Raw genomic sequence first — 13597 nt, 5'->3', positions numbered from 1 at the left:
ACTGGGATAAACTCTTCAAGCTGCTGGCACTCACATCTGAGGAGAGAGAGTTTATCTGGGAAGAGGAAGTCCGGGATCAAGATGATGATGATGATGATGATGTTGGATCTTTCCTGTGGTTGTTTACTGTGTGGTACACTCCGCCCCCCCCATCCCCCCCACCCCCACGACCCCCGCTGGGCCCCTGACCACATTATTCTATCTCTCTCTCTTTCTCTCTCTCTCTCTCTCTCTCTCTCTCTCTCTCTCTCTCTCTCCCCGCTGGGCCCCTGACCACATTATTCTCTCTCTCTCTCTCTCTCTCTCTCTCTCTCTCTCTCTCTCTCTCTCTCTCTCTCTCTCTCTCTCTCTCTCTCCCACCGCTGGGCCCCTGACCACATTATTCTCTCGCTCTCTCTCTCTCTCTCTCTCTCTCTCCCACCGCTGGGCCCCTGACCACATTATTCTCTCTCTCTCTCTCTCTCTCTCTCTCTCTCTCTCTCTCTCTCTCTCTCTCTCTCTCTCTCTCTCTCTCTCTCTCTCCCACCGCTGGGCCCCTGACCATATTATTCTCTCTCTCTCTCTCTCTCTCTCTCTCTCTCCCACCGCTGGGCCCCTGACCACATTATTCTCTCTCTCTCTCTCTCTCTCTCTCTCTCCCACCGCTGGGCCCCTGACCACATTATTCTCTCTCTCTCTCTCTCTCTCTCTCTCTCTCTCTCTCTCTCCCACCGCTGGGCCCCTGACCATATTATTCTCTATCTCTCTCTCTCTCTCTCTCTCTCTCTCTCTCTCTCTCTCTCTCTCTCTCTCTCTCTCTCCCACCGCTGGGCCCCTGACCACATTATTCTCTATCTCTCTCTCTCTCTCTCTCTCTCTCTCTCTCTCTCTCCCACCGCTGGGCCCCTGACCACATTATTCTCTATCTCTCTCTCTCTCTCTCTCTCTCTCTCTCTCTCTCTCTCTCTCTCCCACAGCTGGGCCCCTGACCATATTATTCTCTCTCTCTCTCTCTCTCTCTCTCTCTCTCTCTCTCCCACCGCTGGGCCCCTGACCACATTATTCTCTCTCTCTCTCTCTCTCTCTCTCTCTCTCTCTCTCTCTCTCTCCCACCGCTGGGCCCCTGACCACATTATTCTCTCTCTCTCTCTCTCTCTCTCTCTCTCTCTCTCTCTCTCTCTCTCTCTCTCTCTCTCTCTCTCTCCCACCGCTGGGCCCCTGACCATATTATTCTCTCTCTCTCTCTCTCTCTCTCTCTCTCTCTCTCTCTCTCTCTCTCTCTCTCTCTCTCTCTCTCCCACCGCTGGGCCCCTGACCACATTATTCTCTATCTCTCTCTCTCTCTCTCTCTCTCTCTCTCTCTTTCTCTCCCACCGCTGGGCCCCTGACCATATTATTCTCTATCTCTCTCTCTCTCTCTCTCTCTCTCTCTCTCTCTCTCTCTCTCTCTCTCTCTCTCTCTCTCTCACTCTCTCTCTCTTTCTCTCTCTCTCTCTCTCTCTCTCTCTCTCTCTCTCTCTCTCTCTCTCTCTCTCTCTCTCTCTCACTCTCTCTCTCTCTCTCTCTCTCTCTCTCTCTCTCCCACCGCTGGGCCCCTGACCATATTATTCTCTCTCTCTCTCTCTCTCTCTCTCTCTCTCTCTCTCTCTCTCTCTCTCTCTCTCTCTCTCTCTCTCTCTCCCACCGCTGGGCCCCTGACCACATTATTCTCTATCTCTCTCTCTCTCTCTCTCTCTCTCTCTCTCTCTCTTTCTCTCCCACCGCTGGGCCCCTGACCATATTATTCTCTATCTCTCTCTCTCTCTCTCTCTCTCTCCTCTCTCTCTCTCTCTCTCTCTCTCTCCCACCGCTGGGCCCCTGACCACATTATTCCCTCACCCGCTGCGTTTGCTCAACCTACTGCAATAACACACTCACAAACACACACACAGAGCAAACTACCTTGTAACCAATCAGATCAATGTGTGATCGTCAACGAGTAGATCTCTGAGTTGTTGTGAGTGAGTGGAAGCGGGGCTCATTTGCATATATATATATAGAAGTGCCTATACTAAATGAGGCAAGGGTGTCGAGTTACATTCAAGCTATTTTAAGGCATTTCTTTCGAGGAATTTTTTTTTAAATTTGTCATTTCGGTGATTAAAGATGAGTTTTAACCCTCTGGGTTTGGCGGTTGCGCCAGTGCGATCACCTCGCTTTTTTTCTTATCAGTGCAAAAGAGACTCAAATAACTTTTTGTCATACATACAGGTGTTATACATCATTCAAAACTGTGAAATGTGTACTTTTATTTGTGTACACTCATTATAAAAACAGAATTTTATGCTTTTCGTAAAATAAAGAAAATAAACATGATGCGCGTTCTCTCTCAGTGTGAAGTTCATTATAAAACGCGACAGAAAATGAACTGTAACTCAGCGAATACTTGCCACACAGACATGAGAGATATGCCTTTAGAAATTTGAAGTCATTGTTTTAAATTTTGTAAATTATATCAAAAACAAATATTCTCTGTTTAAGTAATTCGTATGAGAGCAACAACAGGTACAGTTTCCAGGGTCTGCTCATTATTTCTTATAAAAGTTGTTTTCTTTGTTGTTTTTTTGTACAGGGACCAGATGCCACTGATGAGTCCACTGACTTAAACATTCACACGAGTCTCTGAACATGACCATGGTAAAATGAAGCAAACAACTTGGAAAATACAGGTATGGTGATCAGGAACTGTTTCAGGAATGGCACAAAGGTGTGTGACTGTTTACATCTCTCTGTTTAGATCATTGTGCTCAATAATGTGCCTTCTTGTCCTTTGTCTTTGGATTATGTTGTGTTGTAAATAAATCCAAATAATCAATAAACTATTGTAATCTCTCCTCATCATTTGTTCTAGTTCCCTCACAGTCCCACCTGATAGGGCCAATCGGGGAGGGTCTTTGTCTTCCCAGGTGTGAAATGTATCAATATTCATGATGATTTACGCCTCCTCGCCTGCTCACATATTATTGTAGCAGAGTTTGTGCTGAATACAGTGTTATAAGACTTTAGCCATGAAAATGTTACAAGAAACAGAAATAAGCACAAATGTCAGAGCACGTCAGAACACCTCCAGGACCCAGAAAACACCGCAGACCCCAGAGGCTTCAGGGATAAAAGTATTTACTACTGGGGGACTTTGTGTAAGGAATGATTAATGACAGGCCGTTGAATTATTACAAAATAATGCACAACCAAAGTGAAACGGCCAAGCCACAGTTTTTGTGAGTGAACGCAGAGATTCACAAGCGAACGCAAGAGGATTGACTTATTAGTTTTTTTCCCATCTCATATTTTTTTCCACCACCATGTTCCCTTAGAAGCTCTGTAGCAACTCACTCCTGTCTGTTGATTTATTAGAAAATACCCGAGGTGGTAATGCGGCCACGGCATGAAGTGATGTGCATTATTTTTTAATCTCAAGACATTGTTCAGATGATGTATTTCAAGACATTTGTGACGCTCTTGTGTGCAGGACTAATTTCTTACGCATCTCATCCCACGCCTCTGTTGCTAATACCAAAATGTAATTTTAGAGCTTGTGACAGAGACTTGAGCTATTGATGGCAGACTAATGTAGTTATTACTAGAGAGAGAGTAGAGAGAGTAGAGAGAGAGAGAGATTAAGCGTGTGTGAATTACCTGAGTCTGTGTCTCTCAACAGTGTTCGGCAGCAGCGTCTCTACTAATATCGAAAATGTAAGTTTATGTGCTTCAAGAACAGCGGCGTTATTCCCTCACTAGAGAAACATAATTTAACTTTTAAGTTGCTAAACTATTTTACTGATAAAATCATCAGAGCGATGCTGACAACACGTATCTGTGGGAGTGTGTGTCCGTACTGTAACTGTATGTGTGTGTGTGTTTGAACGGGAGAGAGAGTGTATGTGCTTTACATAATAACACGTAATTTTGTGGCAAAAACATGGAAATAATTTGAATGGCTTGTTTACTATATTTATTTGCTTCAGTGTCGTGGGTTTTGGTTCGTTTGCTGTTGTTAGCTATAAGGTCCTTTGAATTTACTGAAATCATTTGGCGAAGTGATATTGAAATGCGGTCAAAACCTGGAACTACTTTATTCCTGCGTTTCCCTGAAAATCACTCTGAAAAGCACTTAGAACGTCAACCAATCAGATTCAAGCATTCAACTGCCACATAGTATAAATTAAATTAAAAGGGTGGTTGATTATGATTTCACTTTTCTAACTTTAGTTAGTGTGTAATGTTACAACACTCTGCAAAGTTACAACGCTCAAAGTTCAAAGCAAAGGGAGATATTTGCTTTTACAGAAATCACTTTTTAAAGACTACAACAAACGACTGATAGAGAATACAATGAGCTTCTTCACGGGTTAGTGACATCACAAACCCTAAAATTTACATAAACCCCGCCCCCTGGAACGCATTTTATAGATTATCATGACAGAATATGCTAATCAATGACTAGAAGATAGTTAACTCCACATCAGCTACATAAATTCATCAACTACTCATTCAGAAATGTCCTGTTGCTTCTACATGTTGTCACTTCTTCTTGAGTCTCTCCATCATTTTCTGACTCCGGTTTGAACATAAAAGGCTAAAAGTTTTTGAAATTTTCAGTGTGTGTCTGTGTGAGGTAATCGGAGCTGCTAACACACACACACACACACACACACACACACACACACACAGACACACACACACGGGCAAGCTCTTGAAGCTCCACCCCCTGTACCGGGAGCAGCAGCTCATTTGCATTTAAAGTGACAGACACACGCATTTCTTCTTGCCCTCAAAAAGTGAACATTTAAAAAAATTATCTGTGGGGTATTTTGAGCTAAAACTTCACTCACACACTCTGTGGACATCAGAGACTTATTTTACATCTTGTGAAAAGGCCATTATAGGACTCCTTTATACTCTCAGAGTCCACTGTTAGAAACACAGGACAAAACATCTGTCTGCAATTAACAAGCACTTCCTGAAGGAAAGATCTCTCAGTCATCTCTCCTGGACTGCAATGCAATGAAATGGAGGATAATAAGATCAAATGCTTCTCAGATGTTTCTCCTAAAGAAATATTCCAGTAAACTCACTCTCCACATTCATTTTGACTCAATTGGGTCTGTTTTTATCCTCTCATCTGAGACACGGCTGAGACTCTGAAAGAGCGACATCTGAGCGTTCCTCATAATCTCCGAGTAATTTATGTAATTTATTAATTACATTTTCTTAAATAGGAAAAGCCCATCCACATGTTTTTAGGAGCTACTGGTTTCTTCTCATCACAGATCTCTTGTTTTAGCAGAAGAACATCTGTGTTCATAGGAGCGTTTAGTGATTCCCATCAGTTGAGTTTTGCTGACCACATCACAGCGGCCCTCGTCTACGAGCCGATGGAGATCTGTGCACTCGATCCGCTTTTAGGACATTCATGTTCATTAAAGAAGAACCCGATGACAACAAACCACACTGACGTTATAAAGGCTTCCTTCCATCCACAATGCAAAGCCACGAGAAAACCCAACTTTAGTTTCAGCACGTGTTTGTCTTAACAGACCGGTCATTACAAACCCTACAGCCCACACACACACACACACAGGGGCGCCGCTAGAAATTTTGGGCCCTATGAAAGAATATGAGGTTGGGCCCCGTACCGCAACCATTCCATTAATAAAATCCATCCCAAAAGTGTGTGGGCCCTTAGAATCGTCCAAACGTTCCCCACTTAGCGGCGCCCCTGCACACACACACACACACACACACTCTCACACACACACACCTCTCCTCAGCTGCTGTTGCCGTGGAGATTATTACATCACTATAGAATCAAACAAAGAATACTTTCAGAATCCTCTTTGACACAATCAAAACAAACATGTTTCCTTCACAAAATCGTTATGACACAGAACTTCATCTGACTATATAGTTTTATAGACTCTAGAGGCTGTAACATGAAACACATTTCTTGAAGATGAGCTTTAAGATTCCAAATCTTTTTTTTATATATATATATATATATAGTAAGAACTTTCCTGGAAATAATTCCAGTATGAAATTAAGCATACAGCAGTAGCCACAGATCTTTCTCTTTCATCGCAGTTTAATACAACAAACACACAGCGACATCTACTGGAAAAGTCATGAAGTTTCTGAAGTTATAACAGCTGAAGTGATTTCTTTTCATACATTCATTCAAGTATACATAAAATATGCCATTCATACAGAAAATGACTTGGATGCAACCATGTTATGATGAACAGTTTTGATTTCTAAACAATAAAATTAACTTAGAAGTCCTTTACTTGGGTTTAAGGGGGGAAAGCGGTGTACGGAGTTACAGTGATTAACATTCTCTAAACTGTAAGCTCAATTGTCACAACTGTTTGCTGGAACTCTATGGGAAAACTTCAAAACGTAGTTTCTCACCCAAAACATTTCATTCATGCTTCAAAACCTGTCAATAAATTGCCCATTGCCACCAAAACAAAAAGTGTTTTTGTCATCGTGAGCCACACTGGTCAAACTCTTTAAATGCTTTTTCACCATGGAAATACTTTTTACAGTATATACAAATTTCATGTTTTTTTTTTAAATATACATTTTATATACAAATTTCATGTTTTTTTTTTTGTTGTTGACTAAATGCTTTCTATACTGCACAAGAATGTCAGTTTTGTCTGTGTAAATACAGATTCAGAGAGTATGTAAAAATTGACTTGGAAAAGTCAACACTATAGTAGCTACACAAAAAGAAAATGAATATTATACTTTTGCCGCAATGTGTGACATGTAAACAGAAAATTCTCAGTTGCTTGTTCAGTTTTACACACTGTTCAGAGCTGTGATGTTCCTCCATGTTTTTCATGTTGTTATCAGTGTGTGAAGAGTTTTGAAAGAGTGACCCAAGTATTGAGAAATGTTTCCTAGTGATTATTAAAGAAAAATGTAAATCAATAAGTAATTAAAATCCGATGTGAACAAAAAACTAATTGTTCAGAGATCTGACCTTAATGTTTTGACAGAAAAAAAAATCTTATTTAAGAATTGAGACACAACTGTAAGCCCTGAAACTCAAAATAGTGATCATGTTTATTTCCATGCATAATCCATTACAAATAATTATCATCAAAAAAACATTACACCCAATATTATACCATTTGGTCAATTATTGAGATTCTAAGGAATCGATGTTTGTCTTGGTGCGGCACCAGCTGTGCAACAGCCATTAGGAGATTTTAGACAGACAAAGCAGAATGATCTTGTACAGTTACAGCATGCCATACTTTTACACCCTACTCCAGTGTGTTCAATCAGCATGCCACAATCCGGACAGGCACGAATGGATGGACACTGAACTGGTTTGTCTTCACAAAATGTCAAAGTAATCATTTTACAGTCTCTTAGCATATTTAAATCACTGTCAGAACAACCCAGATTGTCACACTTATCAGTGCGAGGTCGAGGCCCTTTCCAGTTTCTCCCACACTGCCAGCAGAACTCGTGTGTTTTCCCCGTCTTTACTGTGCAGAACACACACTGAACGCAGAGGTTAGAAGAGTGTTTTCTCTCAACGAAAGATCCACATTCTGGACACTAAACAAGCATGAACAATGGGGAGAAAGAGACCGTAAAAACGAGGTACAAAATATACAGCTTTGGTTTACTAACACAAAGAGGGAATAGAAGTTTATACCCCTTTGATATCAATCTTCTTCTTAGCTGCATTTTCCCGAAGTGTGTCTTTAAAATAAAGTTGTTCCTTGTGTGTAAGCAATGTTCTCACTTCACCATATGGCCACACTTTCATACATATTGGACATTTCAGTTCCACTTGTCCCTATGAAAAAATGGATTGTTGAGATATAAAATATCTACATTTTAAAATGTCATGCCTAAAAAAACAGGAACATTTGAAATTGTTTAATTGATAAGATATTGTATAATTGTACTAAATTAATCTGACTACATAGTTATAACAATAACAACAATAATCATTTAATCATCATAAAAAATCCTAAGTCAGTACTCCAGACTGCAAATAGAGACAAAATCTGTGTAAAAGTCATCCACGAGTCTAAGGGATTTTTGGGAGTAAGTTTGATCAATTAGAAAAGATACAATAAACTATATGTCAGACATCTAAAGGTCTGAGCTAAGTTTGGTGCGTGTAGCTCCTCTTCAGAGGATTCAGAAATTTGAGCCCGATCTCATGAAAATGCGTATCTATACAACGAATGTTATTTCTCGTGTCATTTATACGCCAAAAATAGTTTTTGCGTGCATACTATACGCACTTTATGGCGTGTAAAACGCACGCACACACCCTAATCCTAACCAAGGGGTTTTCAGTGCCTATAGCATATGCACGAAAAAAAACAATTTTGGCGTATAAATGGCACGAGAAATTACATTCGTGTTATAGATACGCAAAGAAGTTTAAGTAGAATATCAGTATGTTGGCTTTCTCTAGCTTAAATAGTAATAACTCACATTCTTTAGCTGAACTGTGCAGCTTTCCACCAAAGTCTTGGCAGACGTGACGTGACCGCACGATAATTTAGCCCTTGAAATGCTTGGGTCATTGTCACTTTTATCTGAAAAAAGTTTAGAAAAGCAATTCAGAGTTCAGAAATAAAGATTTTCTTCATTTTTGCAAATATTATCAGAATATTTTTAGCACCTTTTTTTATGAATAGTCTACTTTTCAACTGGCTATTTCAGGGTAGGCTGCAGAACAATTGTTTCAATCAAAATGGAATTAAATATAATCTAACTCATAATCAACATGCAGAGTATAAAATATTTTTTGGCTGATAAGAACTCCTACTGTGCAAAACTCACCGATATCATTGGGTCTGTGGACATAATCGACACGACAGGCCATTCTGATTATGTTCAGTCATGAATGTTGGGATTGCACTTGAGGAAAATTGAAGTTACTCGCGCATAATATCCCAGTAAATAAACACATGTTGACTTTACTTTCGCTTTGAGCAAACGGGGCGTGGACGTTCTCTCTTTTCGCTTCCTTTCTTTTTCTCCCCTCCGAGGGTTGAAAAAAAAACATTCTGAAGTGCCGGAGTAAAAAAAAGTTATTGCTGGAAATTAACTCTAGGCTTACTAATAAAACATAGAAGGCTATAGATATGCTGAGTGACACATGAAGCTTAACGAGATAACACATACACATACAGAGAGAGTCCACTATGTGACTACACTGACTACGTTTACATGCAGCCAATATTCGGGTTATGGTCGGGTTAAGTTACCTATTCGGGTTTCTGAAACATTAGGAATAACGCCCGTTTCACACATACTCTGTGTGCAGTGCGTATGCGGTACAGGAGCAGCACACGCTATAGTGCTTTCACATATGCTGCGTTTGCAGTGCAGTGCGGAACTGATCCGCGGCTGTACCACAAACACATAGGCTACTCACTATTTTTATTTCAAATCCAGAAGTTATGCAGCAACTTTTATAAAAAAAAAAAGTTGTCAGCATTGCGATTCTCTTTGTATACAAACTTGAATGGACGTATGCATGTTTAAACACAATTTAAACAACATAGCTAGGCCTATAATTCCATGCATTACTTCTATATACTGTATATTAAGTTGCTTAAGCAAGTGGTGAAATATTTAACCATGTAGCCTACTTATATTAAAATCGCAAACATTTTAAATTAAAACTTAAAATTTACAAAAACAGCCGACTCTCATGCCTTTTCTTTTGCATTTAAATTTTAATACAATAAATCTTGCATGTCACAAAGAACTTGTTTCTCCACCTCCACGAATGAGACGAGTGTCGTTCATTGTGTCCTTGTTGAGGTAAATTGTAATTTTCCTTGCTTAAAACCCCGGTCTTAAAGTAAAAAGATGAAAAGTAGTATTTAATTAAATACATGGTGAGATTACTACCTTTTATTGAATTAAATGCATTTATGGTGAAATTACTACATTTTCAGGTCAATCTGTGTTCATTTTGACCACGAACCGTGCGTTGTCCCTTTAATTCAGCGTTTGCAGCACAGCAAAAATAGACTCGGTGCGGAAACGATCGCTGCACTGCTGTATACGCACCGCAACTGGAACGGATCGACGGACTGCATCCGCGTGCAGTGTGAAAGCTCGATCTAACCTGTTAACATGGGTACGGAAAAAAATTAGCACCGCATACGCACTGCAAACGGAGTATGTGTGAAACGGGCGTAACCCGTTTTACATGCGTGAGCAGAGAGAGTTAGTCCTGTATACTTGGAATTGCAATATCCCGATGTAAACGGCGACGCACGGTTAGCGTCTGGTGGACAACCTTAAGACGCAATATGCGTAATTTCCGATTCTTCTTCCTGTATCCAGAGACAAAAATAGCAGTAGCACGCGGATAATGAATAGTTCGGGGCAGATAGCGATCGCCTTTGTTTGCGCTTTGGTGCTGGTACTGACCTCGCTCCAAAAGTATGCTGTGCTGCGTCTCGCCATATTTACTTCCGGTATACTGCATGTGGGTTTCTGTATGCGCCGAGAAGTTCCTCTACTCAAAAGACCAAGATTCCTTGCGAATAGAACATGCGCAGAACACAAATTACTATGGGGATATGCCGACACGCGTTTACATGACCAAAAATTCGGGTTAGAAAAGGGGTAACCCAGGTACCATATCCCGGTTTTTAAAATCCGGGATATGAGCATATTCGGGTTTTTGCCGGTGTTTACATGGCCGTGCGCGACCGGGTTATTGCCAATATACCGGTTTTGAACGGGTTATTGGCTGCATGTAAACGTAGTCAGTGCAAATTGAATCCGAAAAGCAAATGTATACAGAAAAAATTATCACAAAAAAGGACTGAAATCTATTTCTTCATTCGACCCAGGGTACACTGTTACCTGTACATCGTATATTTAAAATGTTTCTCTCTGTAAAAGAAATTTTAATAGGTCACCACCCTGAATATTCTTTTCGGAAACATTTTGGAAGTGTTTTGCCACAGGATAATCCAAATTAGCTTTTTTTCAATTAGCAAATTGATTTTTTTATGCTCCGATACTATCCACATTTTACATGATAACTTAAAAGTATTGCAATTAATGAATGCTTTAATGTTATACATCTTATTTCTCTTGAAATTACAGAATTGTTTGCATTTCTTTAATACTGGAACAGGGATTGCAAGACCCACATTTGTAAGTACCTTTTAACTGTCTGTAAAGCCGAGTAATCTGTTTTTTGGCAGGAATATGACTATAGGTACTAGCCTATCGCGCATGTGCGAGAGCTCTTTAAGCTAATCTGTGGAGGTGCAGAAAACACTTCTCTAAGCACAGGGTCACTCTTAATAAGATTACAATTTGAGTGTATAATGCTTTTTATGGGATTGGCCAAAGAGCTGATTCTGTCACATAATAAGCCTGATTTTGTAAACAGGAACGTTTTTCTTTCTCTGGAGAGTCTCTGATCTAGGAATAGACTGGGCTTTCTTCTTCCTGAAAATCGATTAGACATGACTTTAGCTTGCACTTCACAGGGCTCTCAAGTGTTACGCATTGAATGTGACAGTCACTCGTTTTCGTTTCCGTCTTTTGTCACGCACTCCCGCCACACATTGCATTTCTCACGCGGAAAAATTATCAAAAGAGATGATTGTAATCGTTGTAAGATCACTAGTAATGACTGAAGTATTACCAAATCCATCAGAAGCAATTACTTTTCAAATCCTTTACAAAAACCTCAAAAGCTTGCAAGGACTTCAGGCATTAGAGAGTTACGCTTTTCACTTTAGAAAACTTGCCAAATAATTAGTAGCCTAATTCTACTTTATTTAGACATTTCAGCACTGTAGGGAGATACTGTCTCCAGTTTCTGTTTCACTCTCAACCTAAGTAATAAAAACACTGACTCATCCTCATAACATTTTTATGATGTATTCAAAGGGGAATTTTAGATTATGTGGAATGTTCTTCCTTATGAAAATACAATAAAGTGGTTTGACTTGTTTTGTGTTTACTGATGATACAAGTCGGTATTCCCCAGCGCTCCCAAATCTCTCTAAAAGAACAGCTCAGCTGATATTAAATTTTCCACGTGACACTTTATTTTCTCTTAAAATAAAAAACATTACAAAGGCATTCCACTTCTATGTGTATCGTACTATATTATGATTGCTGATTGTGTACAGTTATAGGGCGGCAGTGGCTCAGTGGTTCATGTAGGTTGTCTACAAACCGAAAGGGTGGTGGTTCTATCCCCGGTTCCACCTGACCAAGTGCCGAGGTGTCCATGAGCAAGACACCTAACCCCAACTGCTCCCGACGAGCTGGATGGCGCCTTGCATGGCTGACACCGCCGTCGGTGTGTGAGTGAGTGAGTGAATGGGTGAATGTGAGGCAATATGTAAAGCGCTTTGGTGGCCATTGGGTCAGTGAAAGCGCTATATAAATGCAGTCCATTTACCATTTACCATTATAGCTGTGAGAACGCTTTAGAGTTTTTTTTCAGAATTAGAGATATTTTTCAGAGTTTGTTTTCAGCAAAATAAGAGCAAGTCATTATTACACAATACCACCAACCAAAATGAAAGAGGTCTGTGGAGATGTTGAGACAGAAGAACCATGGATTCAACATTCACAAACAAAAAAATATTGTTGCTTTTTTTTCCCCATAATGCATGATAAGAATATATTGTGAGTATAAATATACTCTGGCCTGATGTAAACTAGAGGCGCGATCAATCAAGTTAAGTGATTACTGTACAAAAGTAAACATGTTGAGCACTGCAATGTAGCTGTTTCAAGCATAAAGCTTTTCCTTTTCCTGCATATATTTTAAAAAGACTAATTTAACCAATTTTATAAATATTTCACAGTCCATACCCACTCCTCCGGCTTCAAAACCTGGCGACACTGGTCTCTTATTGGCATTTTTGGAAAACCTTTCAATGTGAGGTTCAAAGTGCTCTTTAACAGTCAGATTGATCCTTTTATCAGTATCATAATCAAGAATCATAGGGCATAAAAATAAAACAATTACAGTAATTATAGTTGTTATGTGGCTATAATGATGTGGCACTTTGCAAAGCATTTATGCTGTATGTTAGCTAAAAAAATCAGTTTACGTTTATAAAGCACTTTTTTTTGAGTATCACACTAGGAACAGCACGATCGTCCCCCCTTAGAAATGTAAGGACACACGTGAACTTTTAAATGGACATATTATCACATCATGTACATCACAGAATAGTGACCTTTCAATTTGAAAGTGGAATTTTTTAAAGAGGGATTTGAATACAGTACAAAGTGTGTATCTAAACACTGGCCAACCAAATGAACAAGGATCTTGTTTCCACTACACACAGAACAAAGTGAAAGCAAACTGCACTTGACACCACACCGTACTTATGCATATACAGTAACAATATTTAAAGAAAAAAATCTATTTCTTCTCCAGATGAAACTCCAGTGAACTGAAAAACTCAAGATTGTTTACATTCCTTTGCATCTATATTTATGTATTTATTCATTTATGTGTGTATTTTATTTATTTATTGTTTTTTTTTGTGGGTTTTTGGGTTTGTTTTTTATCATCTCTTGTATTTAT

The 13597-nt window shown here is 39.7% G+C and overlaps 1 protein-coding gene across 1 annotated transcript; it reads right to left on the bottom strand.

Moving 5' to 3' along the window:
- Positions 1-7065: 7065 nt before the first annotated feature.
- On the bottom strand, positions 7066-9100 carry LOC143738809 (E3 ubiquitin-protein ligase RNF19A-like). The gene is made up of 4 exons (XM_077230910.1): positions 8842-9100; positions 8491-8594; positions 7694-7837; positions 7066-7593 (listed from the first exon to the last, which is right to left on the bottom strand). Exons 1-4 carry the CDS (start codon positions 8882-8884, stop codon positions 7177-7179), a joined length of 708 nt encoding a protein of 235 aa, XP_077087025.1. The 5' UTR covers positions 8885-9100; the 3' UTR covers positions 7066-7176.
- Positions 9101-13597: the final 4497 nt, after the last annotated feature.

Source organism: Siphateles boraxobius, unplaced genomic scaffold (assembly GCF_051911475.1).
Source record: "Siphateles boraxobius isolate OS27281-9 unplaced genomic scaffold, OSU_SipBor_1 153, whole genome shotgun sequence".
NCBI lineage: Eukaryota > Metazoa > Chordata > Actinopteri > Cypriniformes > Leuciscidae > Siphateles > Siphateles boraxobius.
The sequence above is the reverse complement of the archived record's forward strand: the minus strand, read 5'-3'. Positions and strand labels throughout refer to the sequence as shown.

Bases quoted from the DNA above. Each gene is read 5' to 3' on its own strand.
- LOC143738809 (XM_077230910.1), bottom strand. From the start codon at position 8,884: ATGGCCTGTCGTGTCGATTATGTCCACAGACCCAATGATATCG. The intron at 8,595-8,841 runs GTGAGTTTTGCA...AACTTTTTTCAG, and splicing joins CCACAGACCCAATGATATCG to ATAAAAGTGACAATGACCCA. The intron at 7,594-7,693 runs GTATAAACTTCT...ATGCTTGTTTAG, and splicing joins AGAAGATTGATATCAAAGGG to TGTCCAGAATGTGGATCTTT.